General features: G+C 32.6%; 1 protein-coding gene across 1 annotated transcript; it reads right to left on the reverse strand.

Annotated features, from left to right (window-relative positions):
- Nucleotides 1-98: 98 nt before the first annotated feature.
- LOC145326590 (uncharacterized) lies at nucleotides 99-24,767 on the reverse strand. Its single transcript, XM_080169961.1, has 22 exons — nucleotides 24,672-24,767; nucleotides 24,459-24,536; nucleotides 23,961-24,110; nucleotides 23,535-23,599; nucleotides 22,613-22,725; nucleotides 21,874-21,985; nucleotides 18,268-18,297; nucleotides 16,770-16,836; nucleotides 16,044-16,110; nucleotides 14,157-14,231; nucleotides 13,210-13,265; nucleotides 12,972-13,010; nucleotides 5,718-5,812; nucleotides 5,503-5,536; nucleotides 4,966-5,064; nucleotides 4,377-4,415; nucleotides 3,815-3,927; nucleotides 3,349-3,473; nucleotides 3,054-3,165; nucleotides 2,522-2,741; nucleotides 2,074-2,135; nucleotides 99-450 (listed from the first exon to the last, which is right to left on the reverse strand). The coding sequence occupies exons 1-22, from the start codon at nucleotides 24,765-24,767 to the stop codon at nucleotides 402-404; spliced, it is 1,896 nt and encodes a 631-aa protein (XP_080026087.1). The 3' UTR covers nucleotides 99-401.
- Between the last annotated feature and the right edge of the window lie 1,416 nt (nucleotides 24,768-26,183).

The following is a 26,183-nucleotide window of genomic DNA, read 5'->3' on the forward strand; positions in this document are numbered from 1 at the left end:
CAAATTCACAATATTAACAACTATCATTTTTATCATTCATATTTAACAGAGAGAAACATTCTAAGTAACAATACAACAAAACCTAACCAATTTTGTTAAAAACCCAAATTTTTATTCAAATTAATGGAAATTGAATTCTTTAAATAATAAAAAAAAGAGCTGTACAGAAAATTAGCAAGGGTGTAAAAAGTGATAATCATTAATCAAATAATGCATTTTTTGTCTGCTTAATGCTTAACAGCTAGAGGTAAAGTCGCTAGTATAATGAAAAACTACTTAACTGGGTTACAAAATAAAAGACTTAAATTATTAAAAAAATGTCTATTATTGTTGTTTTACTCCATGTTTAGATTCATATTATCTATATGTATTTTATTAATTTTCCCTGATGTGGAAAAAGTTCAGCAAAGTTTCTTAAGTTCTTTTCTCAAAAGTTTACCCGCAAGAGATCTAAAATAAGAACAAGGATGACAAATCAATAATTAGATAGGCTCATGCATATAAAAGAAAGAAAAAACAGCCAAAAAGATGGAAGGAGCATAAAAAAGGGCTGACGAACAAAATGAGTTTTAAGCATATGTAAGTTGGCAAAATTTCAGCAGTATATTTCTGATAACAGCTGTGAAAAATGCACATTTCCTATAACACTTTTATGTATTCCAGAGCAATACCGATGGACCACCAAATACCAGTGTTTATGAATTAGATATACTGATTGGCTAATTAAAATTGGATATCCTCTAGAACATTTAAGTCTTTTCTAATATGTCACAAGAATTCTTACAAAAATAAATTCATATGTCTATCATATGTAGCAGCCAAGAAGTTTACGTCTTCCAAAAAAACATTTAGACAGACGAACATCTTGAATTACAGATTATCATTGCTTAAATTTTCTACGTATATTAAAATAAAAATCTTAAAATTAATGCCAGTTTTGGTAGCTCCCAGGGATTTAATCTTATAACTTTTCATTTTCAATACACGCGGAAAGCTGTCTATAATAAAATCCATAAATAGAATATTCTTTCTAATCCTTGTTAATTCATTGCTTAAAAGTTAAATTGTTCATTTATCATCAGATAAAGAATTTTTCAGCTGAAGAAAAACTAATTGAAGGCTATTTACTTACACACCAGTCAATATCTTATGTTCCAGTTTCTTTAAATGTTATATTAACAACTAAAGAATTTAATTGTGCTTAAGTAAGTAATGTAATTAGTCTATAACTTTAAACGAAGATTGTTTATGAGATCTTTGTTATCACAATGAGACAGACAACCTACTTATTTAGCATAAACATAAAGATTATTGAAAAAATGAAGAAAAAAATATGGAATTTGAATTTGAAATTTGAACTTTATGAATTTTTCATGATCGTTCTATTCATTGAAATGATGTTATTCATCTTTTCAAATTAGGAATAAACAAGAACAATAACATCTTTAATAAACTCAGCTAATCCAAGTAATGGCCTTTTAAACATTTATTAAACCTAATCTTATCTTAAAATAAGTGCCAAAAATAAGTTTATTATTTAAACCAATCTTTGTTATATTATTAAACTTAAAGACCTTAACAAGCAAGGAGCTGCGAAAAAAAAGGCTTAAACTTAAATGCATATATGTATATCAAAATTATATAATTAAATCTAAGAGTGGCTAGTCTTCTAGGCTAGCCATTTAAATGCCAATGATTTAAAACATAAATAATTAAAATGTTTTTTGTCATATAGAATTGATTCCCATTTAAATAATGTGTCTTTTATGTAGACTTTTCACTTGGAGGACTGGGAAATTTATTATCAATCCTGTAAAAAATTGTGTTTTGATATACCAACAATAATTTAAATATAATAATAAATAATATAATATGCCATTATGATACCGTTATATTGAACTTGTTTCAGTTTAAATCACTTTAATTTAATATCATACGTAAGTTTATGTTAATATTAACCACCCAAAAAATTTGAAAATTGTTTTTCAAGAGAATTACTTTTTTAAACAAGATAATTTATAAATTAAGGACAGACAAACAAAGAAGAATTATAATGTAGCTTCAAAAACATACCTTGGTAGTTGGTCAATGAAAGTGATGCCTCCTCTCAGCATTTTATAGCTTGCCAATTTTGTCTAAAAAATATAAGAATTATTGGATTATTTTCATTTATTTTTGTACTAACAAAGTAGAGCGATATCTGTCTGTCTGTCCGGATGAAGCTAAAGATTTTGCTAACCAATGGACCGACTGGTCATACAAATGTTTTAAGCTAATTTCTCTCAACTTCCAATTTAACTAATAGAGGCTATGAGCGAAACCACTAGAAATCAAATAAAAGTAATAAAAAGTTTATTTAATCTTTATTTTTAAATCGCCTAAAATTGTTCTCAAGCAGAACAATTTTCTTAATTCTAGGGACAATGACTGTCTGTCTGTCTTTCTGTAATGCAAATTTACAAACAGCTGCTTGCCTATTTTTGAGTCACCTCTCATAATGAACCAAGCATAAAATATTTACCTCAATCATGGTATCAATTTCAGCTGATAATTCCTTCTGATCCTTGTCTGCAAAAGTTGGTTTCAGGACAATAAAAGCGCGGGGCACCTCTCCCACGCCCTCCTCCTGCGCGGGGACACCCAACACCCCACAGTCTGCCACCCCCGGATGGGTTAGGATGGTGTCTTCCAACTCTGCGGGGGCTATCTGCCACCCTTTGTATTTTATCAACTCTTTCAATCTAAAGAACAAATAGAAAATTAATAATGGATGTCTGTTGGTAAAAATACATAAATAAGGTATAGTCAACGAGCAAAATAAATCTAAAATAATGAAGGACAGATAAAAAGGTCAACAGTTTTACTATGTGTTGCCCCCAACAACAGCTGAAAATCATGTACAGATTTTGTGATTTTTTTCGAATTAATTTTGTTGTTGGTATAAGATTGTAAAAAATGTGCTTTTAGACCACCTAAAATTTGCAGCTTTTAGGATATTTTACAGGGAAAGGTCAACATCCCTTCACAATCCAAAAAGTTGCAATTGTATTTACCTGTCTGTGATGTAGAACCATTCATTATCATCATAGTAACCAATATCCCCGGTATGGATCCATCCTTCCTTGTCTACTGTTGCTGCCGTACTGCCAGCATCGCCCAGATAGCCTTCACAATAAATTATTGTTTAAGGTTGCGTGATTTTTAAGGTTTATTATTTCATGTATAATGATCCCTTGCCCTTATTATTCATTTTACCTAGGTTTGGTACACAAGGTTTTGCGATTTTTAATGTAAATTATTAATGGAGAGGTCTCATAATCCAAATATCTCTTACTTTGATGACAATACCTTTCATAATAGCCAAAGATCTGACAAGCAACTCTCCAGATTGGTTCTTCCCCTTGTCCTTTCCAGTCTCTGTATCCACCACTCTGGCCTCGTTTCCAGGTAACAGAACTCCAATGCTTCCAGCTCTAAACACGAAATCAATTATGAGCAGATGATTAATTAGCTCATGAAATCAATGAAATTCAGGAAATAAATAAACACATTTTAACCACTAAATTTTAAGGTGTGTATGTATCTATGAATGATCTTTTTAAAATTATTGTTTTAGATAACTGCTGTTAGAACTGTATTAATCACTATCTACCTACCTCTATATGTCTATATTTTGAATACTAATAGGTTGGACATATATAACTCACTACCATTTCTGGCATATTAAAACCATTTTATTTCAACGACTTGAACATCCATTTATATCTGACCCTTGTCTACCTATCAACAACACTTTTTCTATCTATCTATATACCTCATCATTTCCTCAGACTGCCAGGGGGGCGGGCACATACAGGCCGCAACCATTTCTGACATACCATAACCATTTCTTATATACTTCACATTCACTTTCTCTGACAGAGCATTCTAAAAATCATAACAAAACCATTATCATTCAATCAGGGGAGTATGTTAATTGTAAAAACAAATTGCTGACAAAATTATTTTGTCTTTCTTTAGCTTGAAGTATATTGAGTAGGATTGTGTTTTCCCTCAAAGTGCCTTGTTGAGCAAACAAACCAAACTACTACTCCCTTATTTTAAATAAAATATAAAAATGAGGGGGATGTGGGCTAGTTTTCCATTTGTATGTGTATATTTTTTTGGGTTGGGTTAGGTTATATTGGGTGATGGGTAGCCCTACAGGATTACAACAGGGTATAGGCAAATTGATGTACACAAAATTTCCCCTTCTAATGATCAAATCAATCAAAATTCACTATTGAGAAAACGAATAAGAAAACGATATTATAAGTCTTGGGACTAGTGTAAAAAACCAGCCCAATGTCCCCTCCCTCCCCCTGATTAAACCTAACCTGAAGTTGAACACTCAAGGGAGCAGCTGCACATAGAACCTAGAAAACATTTATGAGATATTAAAGAACAAAAATAGGAAGTAATTTTTTCTTTGTAAACTACTTTCTGAGACTTTTCAACTGCAAAGTACAACCTCCTCCCCTTTGCTCTTAATAAATATCTTAAAGCCTGATTACAACATTTACAGAGCATTAAATTTATTTGGGGTACCTCCACCATAATTTTTTTTTCAGCTGTTACTGATATACTAAGCCTCTACAGTTTTTCGGACAATCAGACAAACTTACATACATACATACACCTTACCACTTCAGTGGATAGAAAATTATTGCATTGCATTGTATTATAGATAACTTTCCTCGAATATTAAATAAAAAATTATAAGATGAAAACCAATTATGTTGACCCCAAAGGGCCAAATGCTCGGTCTAACAAAACAGGTATTTATTTTATTATTCTTATCTTAATATTCGTGGAAAATTTCTGCAATACCATGCAATACATGATTTTTAAGTATGGCTGAGGACCGGTTCTAATCCAGTGTACATCAATCGGTTTCAAAGCCATACTGGAAAAAAAATTATTTACCTCCTCAACTGAAGAAAGATCAAAATTATTGACCATGGGATGTTTGGTCAAAGCAGCGGCTATAAGTGGCACTATCGGTAGGTGGGTTATCTTATAGTTCTGAAAATAAAATAAATTATTAATAAAATACAAACATAAATATCCAGTGAAGCATATACATAAATTCTTTACCGTAACATTATAGACGGGCTTATGAAAAATTAGTTTGAAGAAAAGATGTTTAATTCACTTATTCTTAAGAAGAAATGTATACTATACCATTACCAACATACCGAATTTCAAAATAAGTTATAGATTTAATGAATAACAGTCTATCTTTATTTGTTAAGTGAATCTTAAAAATATCCACAAAAAATATGTAAAACTAATACACTACTTACAGAATTTTACCAAACGACTGACAGGATGAAGGAATCTAAGTAACAGGTAATGCACAAACTGCAAAGGCGAGAATTTTTTTTTCTTTAATTACAGAATAACTAAACAACAAATGTTAATGGAGTGAGTTTACTACAAAATGATTAGTTGTTTGAATACCTGAACGGCTTTCAACATGGCTTCCAAATCAAATCTAAAGAAAAAAATAATTGAGTTATAAAAATATAAGAAAATATACAAAATCCTAAAACATTTCCCTAGCCTAGCAGTTTCTTAAGGATTTGCTCCATGTTTAAAACAACATCTTATATCTTCCTATATCTATTAAAAATCCATAGCATTGCCGTTCGTAAGATCTTAAAAAGCATAATTACCTTGGTAGGACACAGTAAGCCGCCCCTTTTTGCAGACAATCTAGCGCCATGGTAAACCCATACATATGAAACATTGGCAGTAGTCCAAGCATTGTCTAAAATACAAATAAATTGCCTAAAAATCAAGGAAAAAATGGCTGGGGGTAAATTACATGTTGTCTAAAGTTTTTGTAAGCACGATTATCTAATCGGTTTGCACAAATTTTTTTTATTTAGTTTTGATTGGTTGGTTCAAAATTCCCTCCCCCCCCCCCCTGGAAAAAACAAAAAATGTACAAGGACGTCCATTATTTTATTCTTTCTTTAAGATACCTGATACACGTAATATAAAACTGCTCCTGTTATAGCCAGAGGTTTAGCAATCTTAAAATCTTCATTTATTAAAAATGTCTGGGTGTAAAATAGCCGTTCCTTTTGCCTGTCTCTGTTATCTGGGAAAAGTTAGCTTGTAATTTCAAACACCTTAGCTACTATTGTCCTTCTTAATAAATAAACAGAATTGGATATGTAGCTGATATTATCTTAAAATGAATCTGTTTACTACACTATCTAAATCCATATTTTCTTAGTTATATGCATATTTTAGATTTAAACAAACTTTATCATAAATATTTTTCTTTAACAGTGCACTATGAGTTAAAAGTCCTCATGTTGCCAGCTACCCACTAAATCACCCTCTCATATTTCTAGTTTTAAAAACTTTATTTTTATGTACATTTTGGTTTTGTTAAGTGAGGTTTTAAACTGTAGCCTAAATTTACAGGTGCAATTTATTCTAATAAAAGGTTAGGACTTTAAGACAAATGTCGTACAGTTAGTAGGTTTAATTGCCTTTTAAAGAAGGTTGGAAAACCTTGGTCCAAAACACGTAGAAATAGTTAGGACTTTCAGACAAGTTAGTGTATGTCTTAATTGTCTTAGTTGGCATAACAGTGCTTTCAGATCTCCTAAAAAGTTATAGCTCTACATTTTTATCAACCATACTTCAAATTAACAAAATATTTTTTTGTGGTACCATATCCTTGTACGTCCCTTCTCCTTGGTTTACAAAGGTGTACAATAATATTTTCAAACAATTCATTTTTCAGTTGGATAAAATAAAGTATATTCCAGTATGGCTTCGAAACCGATTGATATCTGTTAAAATAGAACCTTTTCTCAACTATTCTGAAAAATCATGTATAGCAAAGTATTACAGATAATTTTCCACGAATAAAATGAAAAATTATGAAATAATTTTTTTTTTTTTCATTTTAATATCCGCAAATGGCTGTCTTGAATACGATGTGATCATGTGGTTTTATAGACAGTTGTCCGCAGTTAGGAAATTTGTATTGGTATAAATAAATAATTCATTCTCAGTGCTTTCGAAGGTGCTTTGACTTTAGTGTCAGAACCTAAATTGGGACATAGTGCACTTCATTACACTAGGTTAGGTAACTTCATTTCACTTTTCAATAAAATCTAAAATGCAGCGGTTTTTGAGAAAATTAAATTTAAAAATTTCAAGTTCAATTTTCACCCACTAGGAGTTACTGCATAATCATGACAAGAAAAGCAAAGATTATTTATTTAAAATTTTGAACAAATTTGCTTTTATAAAGTTCTTCATAAAACCACTCCTAAAGTGAGTTAATTAATGGCCATTTTTATCAATTGCTTTGCTAAGGTCATGGAAATTCAGCCTTAAATAAATCATATATAGAGAGGTTTTATGACTGACTTTATAAAAGCAAAGTTGTTCAAAATTTTAAATAAATAATCTTTGCTTTTCTTGTCATGATTATGCGGTAACTCCTAGTGGGTGAAAATTGAACTTTAAATTTTTAAATCTAATTTTCTCAAAAACCGCTGCATTTTAGATTTTATTGAAAAGTGAAATGAAGTAACCTAACTTAGGGTAATGAAATGCACTATGTGCCAATTTAGGTTCTGACACTAAAGTCAAAGCACCTTCGAAGGCACTGTGCATTGTTTGTTTATAACATTTACGATATGTGATTTACACTACTACTTCATATGAGATCATTTACCAAAATTAAATCAGACACAGAAAAATGCTATAAATTTCAAATTTAGCATGATGATTCCTGTAACAGTTAGGTACAATTTAGAAAACTTAGTAAATTTATTATCATTACCATAAAGTCCATATATCATTTTAACATACGATTTTTACCTCTATTGACTATATTTTTGTTCCGACTTCTAAATAATGTTAAATATTAAATGGCTAGTCACTCTACATTTGTTAATGTTCCTTTGTCTCAGTGTCTCAACTGTTAAGGTTATTGGTGTTGTTTGTAGTACCTTATAAATTATACAATACAATTTAAATAGCTAATGATAGGCCAATACACAGACTAAATTACGAATGGAAGGCGACTCGCGAGTATATATTTTAATTGACCATTGACGTCATTTTTTATAGGCACTATAAAAAGCTTCGTTTCCATCTAATAACCATAGTTCTATAAAACTTACTAGCGGCTACGCCCCCTAGAGGCCTCTAGGGGCACTTGAGGAGGGGGGAATGGAATTGGATAACCCAATTTCTTAATTCAGATTTTAAAAGAAAAAGTAAAAAAAATGAGGTGCCCCCCCCCCTATTTTAATTTTAGTTAAAAAATCAAATTGATTTTTTTTTTTTGGGGGGGGGGAGCAATTTTTTTCTAGGGCGATTTCTCTGAGGAAGGTGGTGGTACCCTCCCCCAAAATAGTTATAAACCTTCCTGGGACCTATGAGAAGCTACCCTGTTAAGGAGAACCCGATCGGTTCAGCGGTTAGCGGTTCGTTAGCGGTTCGTTACAAACAGACAGACAGACATCGTTCTACTTTGTATTATAGATTACAGCCCTCAACTGTTGAAAATAATATTTTGAAAGAATTCATGTTTAGAAAATATGTCAGGATAAATAGTTGGATTATATGTATTTGTTACAACCTAACAATAACATTTATCTACCAATCTACAGGGATCTAAATGGATAAGATAATGGCCGATAACTTGATGTACATCCCCGATGATGATACACAAAATTACCCTTCTGAAAATCAATATTATTGATTGAAACGTTTGAACACTCAACTTGATGAAGCAACCAATCAAAAGTCACTGAATCCCGAAAGTTGTTAAGCCAACGAATAATGAAACGTTATAATAAAACTTTTGGGACTAGGGTAATAAACAGTTATATCATATTTTTATCTATTCTTCTAACAAAATTTTTTATTGTAAAATATGACTTAAAACACCTTTCCCCTCTTACAAATATTGTAAATCTATCTTCTTATATTTCTACTAGCGGCTTCGCCCCTAGCCTCTAGGGGCTTTGCCCTATGAAGTAATGGGAAGTCAACCCTCCTAAATCACAGTGTGTTCGAAGGTGCTTTGACTTTTGTGTCAGAACCTAAATTGGGATATAGTGCATTTCATTACCCTTTTGAAAAAGTTTGCTTTTATAAAGTTCTCCATAAAACCACTCCTGAAGTGAGTTGATTCATGGCCATTTTTATCAGTTGCTTTGCTAAGGTCACGGAAATTCAGCCTTAAATAAATCATATATAAAGAGGTTTTATGACAGACTTTATAAAAGCAAAGTTGTTAAAAATTTTAAATAAATATTTTTTGCTTTTCTTGTCATGATAATGCGGTAACTCCTAGTAGATAAAAATTGAACTTGAAATTTTCAAATAAAATTTTCTCAAAGACGGCTGCATTTTAGATTTTATTGAAAAGTGAAATGAAGTTACCTAACCCAGGGTAATGAAATGAAATGTCCCAATTTAGGTTCTGACACAAAAGTCAAAGCACCTTCATACGCACTGTAAAATAGAAATATTCAAAAAGTTATTCTTTGTTTAATTAGTCTGTGGTAAAATTAAGCCCAGGTTGTGCGCTGTATGAACAAAAATTTAAATTCGTAAAAATTAAACCCAGGTTGTTTGCCGTATACACAAAAATTTCATATCGTAAAAATTAAACCCAGGTTGTTCGCATACACAAAAATTAAAATTTGTAAAAAAAAATATTTAACTTTTTTTTTTGGGGGGGGGGGGATTCGCCACATGGTGCAGTGGGGTTCCTCCACCCCAATTACTGTTTTTTTTAAATTTTGAAAGTTGGGATTTTTTATTTATTTTTTTTGGGGGGGGGGTGTTAGGGTGTCCCACCCTCCAAGAAAATAGCTTAAAACCACTAGAGGGCCAGTAGGTATATTCCCAGAAGGGTAGAGCCCAATTTGTTCAACAAATTTTACAAAAAATGTATAAATTTTTTGGGGGTTGGTTTTTTTTAGTTTTTTGGGGGGTTGGGGGTGTCCCACCCCCAGGAAAATAGCTTAAAACTATCACAGGACCAGTAGGTATATTCCCTGAAGAGTAGAGCCCACTCGGTTTAGCGGTTACTGAGATCTTAAGCTTCAGACGGACAGACATCAAGCTACTTTGTATTTTAGATATGGCCATCTTTAAAAACATAAATCTACTATTTAAAACGCTAGTACAAAATTTAATAGATTTTTTGGTTTTTAGATTATTATTCCTACGTATACTAGGTAAATCAAAATACCACTTATTTCCTTTAAATTTTATATTTCTTTCTGTTTATTGAATACATAGGAAAATTTTATATTTAAAGAATTATAATTCAAAGGAAATAAACAAAAGAAATGCATACCAGATACTCAGTGCGTCAAATACTTTTCAAAGAAATGATAGTCCGTCTGAATAATATAGTAAGAGGTTTGTCATTGAGTATTTATGTTATTTATAAACCTATAGGAAGCTTCACTGTAAAGGAGAACTATATCAGTTTCGGGGATTTTTCGAGATACAGACAGACACACATCCTGATAGTGTTACTTTGATCTTAAGATATAGACAAACAAACATTCTGTTACTTTTATAAATAATGATTTCCCCCATACTGGATATACGAACTGACCAATAAATGACAGGAGAAATAGCAACCTAAATTGGCAACAATTTTCCCCTGTCAAAACATATACGTATATTCTACATACAGTTTATAGTTACATTCAAACTCATCAAATTTTGTTTTTTTAAGAATTCATGTAACAATCCATACACAAAATATTGAATCTATTTGTTTGGCTAAAAATGGTTTTATTCCCCAAAGATACAAAAATATTTGTCTTCTAAAAAGACACAATAGTGACGGAGATAAAAATTGGACATTTTTATGTTCAGAGGTAGCGCAGCAATTACAAGAAAATAAAAGTACAATTCTTATAATAAATTAAAAGGATCTGTGTTTGTATGTTTGTCTGTACTGGAAGATCTTGCTAACCGCTGGACCGATTTTGGTTTTCCTCTACAATGTAGCTTTTTATAGGTCCTGGGAAGATTTATAACTATTTTGTTATCATTGTTACTTAATTCACAACGACGACTTACAGACAGGCGGACAAACCATAAATAAAATTTCTACGCTTATAAATAGTAAGAGAGAGAGTCATGGTAGGGAAGACAAAGAGGGAAAAAAAAGGATATATGTACAGAAAAAAAAGATTCAAAAGATCTACCCTGTCAAAAAAAACACATGTGTACCGAAAGATCACGCTAACCGCTGAACCGATATGGTTCTCCTTCATAATGGAGCTTTTTATAGGTCCTGAGAAGACTTACATATGTTTTTGGGAGGGAATCTACCACCCTTCCAAAAATAGACAGCCTTTATAAAAAAAAAATTACTAAACCCTGTATAAAAAAATTGGATTGGGAAATCCAATCATACTCCCTCATGTGCCTCTAGATGTCTCTAGGGGCGTAGCCGCTAGTTTTAATATTAAAAGGTAGAATGTGAGTATTTTTGTAAACCACTGAAACGATTGCATTATCATTTTCAGGTAAGCGTAGAAGTACTACCCCTGCGAATCTTCTCTAAACTTTAATATACTTAACCTAACCTACATTAAGCATAAAGGTCGTTTGTGGCTCATATTTGATTCATATGAGGGCAACCTAAATATTTTTTTTAAGAGGGTAGCAAAGGGATAAAAATATTATTCCATGGATATGACAACAAACAAATCGTTTGGTTGTCATTCAAAATCGCAGATTTATATATTCATAAGTTAAGGATGTTAACCTTAAGCAACAACTTACAGAGAACTAACCCTTTAAGAATAAGACCTAGCCAATAACATTAACCATGCATGCATATGGTTATATTAAACTAGTTTTCTATCTCGTTGGAAACAAAGTTGGGGACCTTTAATAAATCCTTTAATTGGGTTGTACAAACCAACATAGTCCAAAATTAACTTTTATTCTTACAAAGGGGTAATTTTGTAATCATAGTTTGGGTTGAATATTAATTTATCGTTCATTGTCTTATCCATTGTTTTTAACTTCATGCACCTGACAGAGCATCATAAAAAATTCTTGGGTGAAATGACCTAAAGATCAAGCTCAGAAATTAAGACCCATCAGACACTTAGCTGACGTTTTACTCTTTTGAGAGGGAGGTAGTGGTCATTGTGCTGTTTATTACACTAGTCCCAAAGTTATATAATAATGTTTTCTTATTTGTTGGCTTAACAACTTTAGGGACATTAAATTAGTTGGTTCATTTAGTTAAGTGTCCAAACGTTTCAACCACTAATTGTAATCTACAAAAGGGGTAATTTTGTGTATCATCATTTGGGATGTACATCAATTTATCGGCCATTGTCTTATCCCTTTAGTTCCCTGCTTATTTGTAGGTTTGTTAAAGCGATGAATTTTGTATCTAGTGCGTGCGCAAGTAGGGATTTAATATAAAGAAGAATAATATATATATAGATTTAGAATTGACGTAAACAAAAATAAGTATTTTTTGTGAAGGTCAAACTGAATTAGATTCGCATGGATGTATTTTATTAAAGTAACAGGATGTCGTATATCGGTCTGTTTGTCTATGTGTTTGTACAAAAAGAACCTCTCATATTTCTATGATAGCTTTCATTACTGGTTTTTAGGTGACAGTTAGGTTTTTTTCTAGAATGGCTTCGAAACTAATTATATACGCTGGATTAGGACCGGTTCTAAGCATTACTGAAAAATCATGTATAGTATCGAATATCCAGTGTTCTAAGAATATGGGGTGAGGCATCAGATAAAAGTGAATAAAAATTGTGTATTATTGACATGCTACAAAGAAAATATACCAGACTTAATATATATGAAGTACTACTACTAAAAACCTCTATCTATACTTATTATCTATGTTCTTAATTAAAATCAAATACCTTTCCAAAGTCCAATGTTCCAAACATAGGATCCATTTCCTGAAAAAGAGAAAAATATAATATTTTTGATTTATGTTGATTTTTAATTAAATGTAAATAAAATAGAACTTATCTTTTTTTAGAAAATAGATAGTGAAAAAATCAGGCATAATCAAAACGGGGCTTTAAAATTATCCAATTGTTTAACCTACATATTTGTTTTGTTTAATAAATTTTGAATGATCAAAAATATACTAACCATCATTGAATAGGAAACAACATTTCTATGACTCAAACAAATGGCTTTTGGCATTCCTTAAATCAGACATTATATTTGGATATAAAAAAAACAATTTTAAATTGGTTAAAAATACTAAATGTTAAATCTAAATTCTTATTTCACATTTCTGAAAGGATATGGCATTGTACTGTACGTATATCTTAAATAATAATTAGGAAAATAATTCTGTAGAATAAAATTATTAGTAGTAAGAAATTGGGAAGTGTTAGTTTAAGCCAACCAATTAAATGCCCATTTTTTTTAAAAATAGAGTATAAATTAGAGTCTAATGTTCCCTGCCTCACTGACTCACATGTATGTACTATGTATTACTATGGGATAAAACAAAGGCCGAAAATTGATGATACACAAAATTACCCCTTCTGTAGATTACAATTAATGGATGAAACGACCAACCAATCAAAATTCAAAAAAGTCCCCAAGGTTGTTAAGCCAACGAATAAGAAAATATTATTATGAAACTTTGGGTACTAGTTTAATAAACAAACCCAATGTCTCCTCCCTCCCTTCCTGACTTTACTACAAACCTGTAGTACCACTGCTGAATGTCTCCTCCCTCCCTGCCTGACCTTACTACGCACCTGTAGTACCACTGCTAAATGTCTTCTCCCTCCCTTCCTGACTTAACTACGCACCTGTAGTACCACTGCTGAATGTCTTCTCCCTCCCTTCCTAACTTTACTACGCACCTGTAGTACCACTGCTGAATGTCTCCTCCCTCCCTTCCTGACTTTACTACGCACCTGTAGTACCACTGCTGAATGTCTTCTCCCTCCCTTCCTGACTTTACTACGCACCTGTAGTACCACTGCTGAATGTCTTCTCCCTCCCTTCCTGACTTTACTACGCACCTGTAGTACCACTGCTGAATGTCTTCTCCCTCCCTTCCTGACTTTACTACGCACCTGTAGTGCCACTGCTGAATGGCATCAAAATTGTGGATTCAAAATCTTTCATCTCTGGAGCATTTGTTATGGGATCTAAAAAATGAAATTTGTTTATTGTGTCACTCAAGATCTCTGAAACTACCGGAAGCAAATATTCTTGGAATCTGGACGAGGTCATCTTTATATCATGCCGTTAGTATGACAATGTTTAAAGATATATATACAGGGTGCGCCACATAAAACCGGACTTTTTCTAATTTGTGAACAAATGAACATAAAATCGTCAATTTTAAAGATTTTATTAAATTTTAAAAACTGGGAAGCTAACTAGGTATATGACTATTAGATCATATAATAAAACCGCCTTCAGGATCAATCACCGCCTCTACCCGCCTCCTCAACCGCCGGCACGCCCAGGTCAAAATGTACCTGTCTAAGCTGGCGAAGTTCTCCTTGATAGTGGCAATAAGGGAGGTCTTTGTAGTATGGGCACGTCTATTGGTGCATGCTTCAAAGTAGCTCCAGGCCCAAAAGTCCATTGAATTAAGATCAGGCTGCTGGGAGGCCCCATTCCCTTAGAAAAATGAGAAACCGCAGGATCCAAATTCACCCAACTTTCAAGCTGCCCTTCAACACGGCGGCTCTCATTTGGGCCACAGTTGAGCTAGAACGACGTTCTGTACCTTTTTGGAAATGGCATGAAGATCTAGGGTTATCAGCGCAATCTATAGTCTAAAATGATTTTTTAAGTTCCATATGGGTATCTAACGTCGAGAATCAAGAAATTTTCACGATTTTTGACGTTTTTGACATCTTTAAATCTGCCACGTTTCACTTTGCCGGAGTACTACAGCCAAGCCATTTGAGATCTTACTTATGTATCTAACAGTATCCCCAGCAAGTTGCATAACTCTACCTCATCTACAGATGGGCTGAGGTTCAATTTAGTGGGCCATAGTCGAGAATCTAGATTATACCACCAGCGCATTTCGAATCTGCCTTGTTGAACATAAGAGCGGCCAGCTCGGAGTACGAGCCCATCTTCGTCCAAAGATTTTTTTGTGCTATAAAGTCATTGCCTAAGGTTTTTATAGTGGGGTCAAACGTCCTGATTGGTCAAGTAGTTTTGATGCTATGGCCGTTTAAAAAAAGGCCGGTTTTATGGGGCGCACCCTGTATAAAGGTTTGCACTTAATTCTTTTGCTTACTAAAATTGTTGCCGACGAAATTGACTTAATTCCATTAAAAGTAAAATTATGTATTATTTATTTAATACTTATATTCGCGGGAACTTTTGTTTAATGAAATCTTCCAATTTGTAACATTTACAAAACAGCCTATTTTATTGCATCAAGATCCATGACAGATCAATATAGGAAATAAATGTCTATATATGAGCTCAAGTTTTCTAAGCGATATATGTTTAAAACTCATAGTGCTCCAATAATCCACAATAAACTCTCATTGACCAGAATGATAAGACCCATTATTTTACTGTATGAAGAATAAATTCATTTTTTTATTTCATGTTGCTGTTTGACTTATATTGAAGTATTAAATTTCTATCCATAAAACAGAAAATTTAAATTTATAACATAGTAAATAAAAGAAAACTTAGTTTTAAAATAATTTGATACTAGCGATACGTGCTTAATGTGTTCAGATATTGAACTAAAATTTAACAGTAAACTAAACAATTTAACCCTTTCAGGACGATAATTTGAAATAAAAAATAATAAGATCCCAAAATATTTTTAAAAAGAAATCGTCAGGGAGATGATAATGGAAGAATAGGATTAATAGTCAGAATTGAGACAACCAAAAGAAAGTAAAACAAACATTGAATAAACCTAGCCAATAGCGAGATAATTATATAGAGCCCAACTCTAGTATTACATATTGTACCTGATTTTACTAGATCCATAAAAGAAATAACATCATTAGGGCAGTCTGCAGCCAAGAGAACAAACTTCTAAAGAAAAAAAAATTAAAACTAACTTTACGGTTTCTAGTCGAGCACAAAAACCCCACCTCCTTATATTGAGAAAATTGAAAATAGGGGGGGAATGGGAAGGGTTTTAGTTCCTTTGTTTATTACTTTATGTCAGGTTAGGTAAGGTTACGGTATATACGGGTAATGAGGGAACTATACTAGAATATCATCACTAAAACACAATTATCTAAAGGGTTTACGGCAATGATCGATAAATTGATATACATCCCCAATGATCTGATACACTAAATTACCACATCTGTAGATAACAAAAAATGGTTGAAACGTTTGGACACTCAAGTTAATGAACCAACCAATTAAAATTCAATTAACTTCCCAAAGTTGTTAAGCCAACGAATATGAAAAAGTTATTATAAAACTTTGGGAACTAGCGTAATTATTAGTCCAATGTCACCTCCCTCCCTGCTAAACATCTAATTACAGGATAAGGTATGAACCTCCAAAATTATTGTTACCTATACATCAGGACTCTTAAGGACTGAGACCTCCCAATTAATTTAATCTTACCTTCTAACGTTTTATACTAATGATTAGAGAACAATATAAAATCAATACCCTTCTCTAATATAGTGTGTATAGGCTATATTTTAACCATATCCCTGTTAGAAAATACTTACCATTTTGTCGTTGGCAGCTTGTTTGAGAGTATCAATGGAGAACTGGCTTGTTACCACGAGATCAGGACTATAAAAAATCAAAATTATTTTGGGTATACTAATCCTTATATATAAGTAATAGGATCTCTGTCAATATCAAAATATCTCACTGGCCACTTAACCAATATGGATCTCCCTAAATTGAAAGCTTCAAATAGGTCCAGAGAAGGTTTATAACTAGTTTGGGGTAGAAAACTTCTAACATTCTATGGAAAAAAAACAGAAAAAAATACCAACCTCCAATATTTTTTTACTTTTTTGCTCCAAACTAAATTAATCATAAAGTAGCTTTGCTAATAAAATTTACATAAAACAAAACAAAATATACTTTAGAAGCAAATTTAGTTGTTGAGAATATTAAAATTTAATGATCAATACTCGTACATATTTTCCTTAAACTTGAGTGGGCTCTTGCCAACTTCATTTTTCATTTAGGGGGGGAGGGGGGTAGATAACCCCATATCCTAAAAAAATGCACCTGACAGCCTCTTAAAAATCACATCTTTGTTTTTGATGTAATTTTTTGCAATTTTTTACAATATAACATATCATGGACAAACATTATTTATAGAATAGCTTTGTCCATAAAAATATCAAATGATAAGACAGTCAGAGAGAGGTGACAATGAACTGTTTATTACACTAGTCCCCAAAGTTTTCTCATTCCTTAGCTTAACAACTTTGGAAACTTTCAACCCCATATCTTTATCTACAGAAGGGGAAATTTTTTGTATCATCATTGGGGATATACATTAATTCATCGGTCATTGTCTTATCCCTTTATATCCCTGTATGACAGTACAGATGTCATATTTTGACCAACTAAACTTTTGCATGGTAAGTTTGTGTTGTTTGATATGTTTGCTTCCCAGATAATATTAAATACAGTGTGCTTTTTTTTAATGGATCAAAAGTATTGCTTTCATTTAACCCACTTACCAATGACTGAAATAAATGACCAATTTAATGGGTGTGCAAATATGCGTACATTTTTGATTTTTAAAATTCTAATTGCACGGCTTGTGTTAATAATAGAAACATGTTATTCATACCGTCAGAATCGACAACCCTTGTACATGCACACCCTTTAAATTAACACTTTCGAAAAACCTGTTTTTAAGGCATAATTTGTTGAAAACAATGAAATGTTTTTTTTCTGATACAAAATACCCAACGTCAATAAAGAAAATGAGATCAGCTTATACCAACAAAGAAATTAATTCAGGAAAAAATCACGAAACCAATACATGTTTTCAGCTATCGTTGAGGAGCAATACCTTTCCATCTGCCCCCCAAATATTATCATAGATTTATTTTGCTTGTTGGCTATACCTATTCCTGAAATTGCTAATTAACTTTTGTAAAGGGTAAGTGGGTTAAATTAAGCAAGACTTATGTTCCATTGAAAAAAACACACACTGTATTATTGCCCACTCTCCATCATCTGAAATTGTAATACCTGGTAAGTTTGAATGCGTGTTCTGTTTCACTAAATAATATTAAACTCCAGTTTTAAAGGGAAATTCATCCAGCCACATCTTCGGTGTTTTAAGACATTTAAGTTACAGAACAATATGGTATGCAGTCGTTTACACTTTATCAAATCACTAGCGGCTACGCCCCTTAAGCCTATAGGGGCACTTGAGGAGGGGGGAGTTGAATTCGATAATTAGATTTTTAATGAAGATTCTAAAAGAAAAAATAAATTATTTTTTTTTTTGGGGGGGGGGGCAATTTTTTTTCATTTCAGAAGTTACCGAGATCCTTCGGTACAGACAGACAAAGATCCTATTAATTTTTTATTCATGATGGAAAATCCATTCATAATATATTTGAAATTCAAACCTATAATTGACAGACAAACGTTCAATTATCTTAAAACATGGGATTATAAATTTCAAAATATAGAATTTACATTGTTAAACGTTGTGAAACTGTAAATTTTAAGATGCAAATTTGAATATACAATGATATAATATACTTATATATCCTTTAAAATTTGCATTACAAACCAAGAACAGTTGTGTCTTTGGCTCTTTGTCCACGAAGTTAAAAAGAAACGTAAGCAAACACGCTTTGCACGAAGCTTTGAAGAAGAAAAGGTAATGGTGAAAATCAGCCTCGCCCAAGGCCATCCACACCTTAAGCCTTAGTTGTAACAATAATAAATAGAATAAGCCACTCTACACCACAATCACCCTACAGCTGAAGAAGTTATAAAAAGAAAGAAAAAAAATCTAGGAGTAATTTCTCTTGGGGTGATACACTCCTCTAAATAGTTATAAACCTTCCTAGGACCTATGAGAAGCTCCATTGTAAAGGAGAATGATATCGGTTCAGCGGTTAGCGAGACGGACAGGAAACACACAAACACATGACATCCTGTTACTTAAAAATAAGAATTTTATTAGATTACTGAATATCAACTAAATATTTACTAAATCTTTGTTTGACTCAATCTAAACTTGATGTTCTAAAAATACTATACCCTGTACTTTTGAATATAAGTCAATAGCGTCAGAAATATAAACACAGCCCTACAAGTCCCTGCAAAAGAACAGAAAGCAATTTGCTAGCAGAAAAAGGGTCTCCAACACTTGGACAAGGTAGTTGTCTGGATCATTTTACAACTTTAAAGTTGTATTTTTTGTGACTTTATTTCAAGGAAAAAGAAAATTTAGGTTGAATGGTAAAGTAAAATAAATAGGGTATGAGAGAGAAGCAACTACAAAAGCTAAATTTTCATTTTTAAATCTCAAATGACCCAGGTTACTTGTAGTTAAATATGTTAAATATACTTAGAAGGTGAAGCGTTTTAGTTTGGTCATAACCCGCGACATATATACATTATACAAGTTAAAATACTGCTGTAATGTCAGACTCGTGATACATAACAGTAGTATCTTTTTTAATGCATAGGTAAAACTTAAAAATATTAAGATTGTATATTGCCATAATATCTTTGAATTATGGTTAATGCCATCCTTGTTTGATATCATGAATTTGTGTTAGAATAGACGATTTTTAAAATTTACCAGTAACAGTAGAGAAAAATAACATTAGTACTGTAACTGAAGAATAATATTATAGTTGATATATTTCTAAGTCCAGCAAAAAGGCTAGCGTGTAAATGGATCCCTAAGGACTCTCTAGCTAAAGGGTAAGAATAGAATTGAGTTATTGAGTAATAGAGGGTTAGTAACCAAAATAAATATATGAAAGTACAAACGCATCCGTCTTGTAGCACAGTTGGGCTTTTCAGTCAAAGGTTCTGCAATTTATGATGGTGTGTTTAGGGTTCCACAACAAACGCAGGAGTCCCAAACGTCGGAGTGGACAAACGCAGAAGGGTTAAAATAATAATTTAAGTAAGTATTTCTATACAGGTTAGAATATGGTTTAAAATAGGTCAGGTTAGGTTAAAGGAAGCATGCAAGAAATACCACGCTTTACCTGCTGAAAGACTGCCACAAGTAGACCAAATACCCCAAATTTGAAGCCTTCAGCTTCTATAACAAAAAAGTTCTAGGCATTTTAAAATGACATTTTATGTACAATGGAAATTTTGAAAGAATTGCAATGCTCATGTTGAAACTTTTAAAATTAAACTACGTGGCCTAGAAACAAAATTATAAGCTTATTTTTGTCATAAATTTAGGTTTCCAGTAACTAATTATATTTTTACAATAAAAATACCCATTTTTATAGTCAAAATCATTAAAAAAAATTAAGTTTTACTTGCGTTGCACCGAATGTACTGTAGCCAATCAGAAGGCTGAATCAGCTTAACAACCAATCACAGCTAAGCTTGTATTAGTTTACCCCTTTGTTTCCGCTATGATTTTCGTTTAAAAATGCAATTTAAATCGAATTTTTTTCATAGATTTTGACTATGAAATGTGGTGTTTTTATTGTAAAAATGTAATCAGTTACAGGCAATCTAAGTTTCTGACAAAGATAAGGTTAAAATTTTATGTCTAGGCAACGTAATTTAATATTGTTTTTTCTTTTATGAGCATTGGAAATCTTTCAAAAATTCCATTGTACATAAAATACTATTTTGAAATGCCTAGAACTTTTTTGATATTGAAGCTGAAGGCTTATAATTTGGGTTATTGGGTCTTCTTGTGGCAGTCTTTCAGCAGTTAAAGCGTGTTATTTCTTGCAGGCGTCCTTTAAGTGTCCACTCCTGCGTTTGTCCACTCTGACGTTTGGGACTCCTGCGTTTGTACTAGGACCGTGTTTAGTGTTACCTTTTCTAGTACAATAGACCTATTACCCTAAATGGTCAATCAGAAAAAGGAATTTCTTGCACACAAAGCTTTTGTTTTTATTTAGTCATAAAAGATTTAGTGCCAAACTAAGGGCAACAAAATTTATACCAAATTTTAAAAGCCAATTATGTAGTAAAATATAAAAGAAAGAATGGCAATATCAATAACTGGCAGATTACATATTGAATGCTCATTTGTATAGGGAATCTTCACAAAAAATAGCTGTCTTTCTTAATCAGCAGCTAAGAAAATCATATTTCCCCAATAGCGTTATTAAATGATAGGCTGTTGGACGGAATGACAGACATTCAAAGTGAATTATAGAGTAGCTTCGATTCTAAAATATGAATAGGAAATTCAGACAGATAATTTTCTTAATCTTTTCTCTTTAAATCTTATATGTTTATTGGCAAAAGAAAAGAAAATAAGAAACCATAAATACATTTATTTAAAAATAGGAATATATTATGGTTGAGAAATATTGAATGAATAAGAAAAGGTTGTTTATTTTATTAAATTTTAAAGGTTTGTTTCTTTTAGGGAATTTATGATTTTCTTTCATTAATAAAGTATGATCCAGAATGAGACAAAGCGGATTATTTTTCATCTTTAATTTTGTTCCAAATTATATACAATTCCTATTGCACTCAAGTCATTAAATTAATCCTACGAATGTATAGAAATCATTAGAGTCAAATTTACTCTTGTTATACCTAAAGCTATTTCTTCGCTTATAGCTCAACCTTTTTTTCATCAAATTATTTTAAATTTCTTTAAAATGAAGTAAATTCCTAGGTGTATAGATTGGGTTGTACAAGGAGGCTTTGTTGCCCGCATGGATGGCCCCCAGAACTGGTAAGAGGTAGCTGGTTACGTTTGGCAGAGATACTGCTACAGTAGAACCTTAAGAATAGAAAAAAAATATGTAAAGTAGTAAAGAACAAGTTCAGCGGCTGTTCACCTAAAATCTGAGACCCATTTGAAAATTCACTAAAATGGAGAACTCAATCGGTTCGTGAGATCTTGATGGATATATATTAAAGTAAAACACTAGAGGGGAATGTGTGTCGGGAATATTAACAAAGCCAAGTAGCAGAAAACAATTTGCTAGCATACGAAAAAGGTCATCGGAAAAGGGGGGTAGGTAATTGTCTATAATATAGATCTGTTGGATATACAAAACAACCTCACTGCTTTTAATTACAAGATTACTTTTTACCATACTTTTAAAAGAAGGTAGATTCATATAGGTTATAAGCAGTATGAAGGAAGCACTTAGTAGTGCCTAAAAATAAATAGCGTCATACAATACAAAAGCATAATTGACTTATACACAGGCTAAATTACCAATGGCAGGACAGTATACATTTTAATTGAGCAATGGTAGGCCAGTATGACGTAATTTTTTACATGCACAATAAAAAGCTTCTCATTGAAGTTAAAAAATAAATAAGTGATATGAAATTAACTTAAACTTTCCCTAGACTATGATTGACAGACAGACAATCATGACAGCTTTACCAAATTTACCTTGCTCGACATTGCCTTTCATCCATCCTGCCACCCTGAGTATCTGTTCTGCCAGCTGACCTCTGGAGGTTGTATGCCCAGTCAGACCATCAATAATAGCAGGAGAGTCAGGTCTTAAATATGTATAATTTTGGATTAACAACGATAAAATGTCACCCTCTCTGCCAAAAATACATTATCTAAACATATTTTCCAAACAATTAAGGTTTAGTGACAAAATGATTTGCATCGACATGTTTTTATATTGTTTCAAAGCCCTTAGTTTTACAAAGGGAGTGGGCGGTTTTGACACTTGTTGAAACCAAAACTATAGGAATTCAACTTAAAAAAGAGTTACAGCACTGAAATTTGGAATGACAGTCGCATTAAAGAGGTACAATTTGGAACTATGAAGAAAAGTTGATGAAACCGTTGCTACCGCCGTTTTCAACTTGAAAACAATTCATCAAAAGCGGCGGTTCTGCCGCCTTTTCTTCACAGTTCCACATTGTACCTCTTTAAAGCAACTGCTACACCAAATTTCAGTGCTGTAACTCTTTTTTTAGTGGAGTTCCTTTGACTTAGTTTTGGTTTCAAAAAGTGTCACAACCGCCTCCCCCCTTTGGTACATTTTATAAATACACTTCCTCCTTACACAATAGACATAAATAACAGCTTTTAAGTCCTTGGTTAATTGTATTCTAACTCAATTAGGTTAATAGAGAAAAAATCGACTTATTAAAGAACAAGTATAGTATGTGACAGTGAGGTGCATGGAACTGGCCTCAACACAAACTATACCTATTCTCCAAACAGTTGAGGACATAATGTGACAGTGAGGTGCATGGAACTGGTCTCAACACAAACTATACCTGTTCTCCAAACAGATGAAGACATAATGTGACAGTGAGGTGCATGGAACTGGCCTCAACACAAACTATACCTTGTCTCTAAACAGTTGAGAACATAATGTGACAGTGAGGTGCATGGAACTGGTCTCAACACAAACTATACCCTTTCTCCAAACAGTTGAGAACATAATGTGACAGTGAGGTGCATGAAACTGGTCTCAACACAAACTATACCTTTTCTCCTAACAGTTGAGAACATGATGTGACAGTGAGGTACATGGAACTGGCCTCAACACAAACTATACCTTGTCTCTAAACAGTTGAGGACATAATGTGACAGTGAGGTGCATGGAACTGGTCTCAACACAAACTATACCTTTTCTCCTAACAGTTGAGAACATGATGTGACAGTGAGGTGCATGGAACTGGTCTCAACACAAACTATACCCTTTCTCCAAACAGTTGAGGACATAATGTGACAGTTAGGGGCATGGAACTGGTCTCAACACAAACTATACCCTTTCTCCAAACAGTTGAGAACATAATGTGACAGTGAGGTACATGGAACTGGTCTCAACACAAACTATACCTTTTTCTCCTAACAGTTGAGAACATGATGTGACAGTGAGGTGCATGGAACTGGCCTCAACACAAACTATACCTTGTCTCTAATCAGTTGAGAACATAATGTGACAGTGAGGTGCATGAAACTGGTCTCAACACAAATTATACCCTTTCTCCAAACAGTTGAGAACATAATGTGACAGTGAGGTGCATGGAACTGGTCTCAACACAAATTATACCCTTTCTCCAAACAGTTGAGAACATAATGTGACAGTGAGGTGCATGTAACTGGTCTCAACACAAACTATACCTTTTCTCCTAACAGTTGAGAACATGATGTGACAGTGAGGTGCATGGAACTGGTCTCAACACAAACTATACCCTTTCTCCAAACAGTTGAGAACATAATGTGACAGTGAGGTGCATGGAACTGGTCTCAACACAAACTATACCTTTTCTCCAAACAGTTGAGAACATGATGTGACAGTGAGGTACATGGAACTGGCCTCAACACAAACTATACCTTGTCTCTAAACAGTTGAGGACATAATGTGACAGTGAGGTGCATGGAACTGGTCTCAACACAAACTATACCTTTTCTCCAAACAGTTGAGAACATGATGTGACAGTGAGGTGCATGGAACTGGCCCCAACACAAACTATACCTTGTCTCTAAACAGTTGAGGACATAATGTGACAGTGAGGTGCATGAAACTGGTCTCAACACAAACTATACCTTTTCTCTGAACAGTTGAGAACATAATGTGACAGTGAGGTACATGGAACTGGCCGCAAAACAAATTGGCTTTTCACAATTTTCAACTCGTTGTACAGCTGAAAACATAATTAAAATAACATTGACAGTCTCATTGGGAAGGGATAATTATAATGGTACCACATGTGCCCTTTTTTGTTGGCTTTAAATCATTGGGTACTTTTATGAAACTAGCAGCGTTACTCTTAAATGTAAAATACAATGTTATAGTCTATTATATTGGCCTTCTTATCTATCCTAATACGAGCAAGATCATGATACCATTTTATTAAAATAAAAGAATCTGCTATTATCTATTAAAAATAAAAATTTGCCAAGGCTGATATATCATCGAGCTAACGATATTATAATGGCAGTACGATTATTTTGATACACAGAACAGGTAAATCTTAACACTACTTATATCAGACATCTATCAGTATCTGCAATTGCATCCAAGAAAATCTAGTTTGTTCTATTTACAACAAAGGATGGAGGGACTTCTGTAATCATGTAATTGCAAGTACGTCCAAGAAGAGTATATAAATTGTTAAATAGCCATGCTGTCAAAATATACTTACGATTTTTGTGATTTTCATTTTGTTAATTTTTCACTCGATCTTTTGGGTCAAATTATGTTAAATTATCATCTGAAACATAACATTTTCTATACAGCTTTTTTATTATTCTATTCTATTTATGTGAACTTTTTTTAATTTTCACTATGACCTTTTTCTTAACTTTAGAATGTAAATACAAGTAATAAATATAAATAGTATAAAACAAACTTTGGATATATAAAGTGATGTTACTCTGTAACTAAGGTCCATCTGTAAATCAGAGTAAGTAAAATGGATATACTTTGCTAGTTTACAAAGTATATTGCTTTCTTCGCACTTCAGTACTTTAAAGATGACAGTTGTAATTAATATATAAGTTTTCTGTATAAGAGTTTACTTCTTTCTTTACAGGTCATTGATGCTGCACTACTAATGGCCACAAAGATACTTAATTTAACAAATATTTGATAACAAAATTCACTTTATTAAACAGTTATATGTAGTAAACACTGTGAAAATTTATTTGTAACTTAGTTCTAGTGTAGAAACAAATTCCTAAACATAGAAAAACAGGCTTACAAATAAAATAGATAAAAGTAATTAGAATGCAGATAATACTGTTAGACAGTGTATATGTCTATGTAATGATAGGATATAATAGAAAGATAGTTGATTCTGAGCAGGGATCTCAAGGGTTAAGACAATGAACGATAAATTAAAATACATCCCCAATTATGACAAACAAAATTACTCCTTCTGTGTATGTATATTGCTAATTTGGAACAAACCAATCAAAATTCAAAAAAAGTTTTTTAATTTTTTAAGCCAAAGAATAAGATATCGGGGTTATATAATTTTGGGTA

The sequence above is a fragment of the Acartia tonsa genome, chromosome 8 (assembly GCF_053477335.1).
Source record: "Acartia tonsa isolate MP-2025a chromosome 8, ASM5347733v1, whole genome shotgun sequence".
Lineage (NCBI taxonomy): Eukaryota > Metazoa > Arthropoda > Copepoda > Calanoida > Acartiidae > Acartia > Acartia tonsa.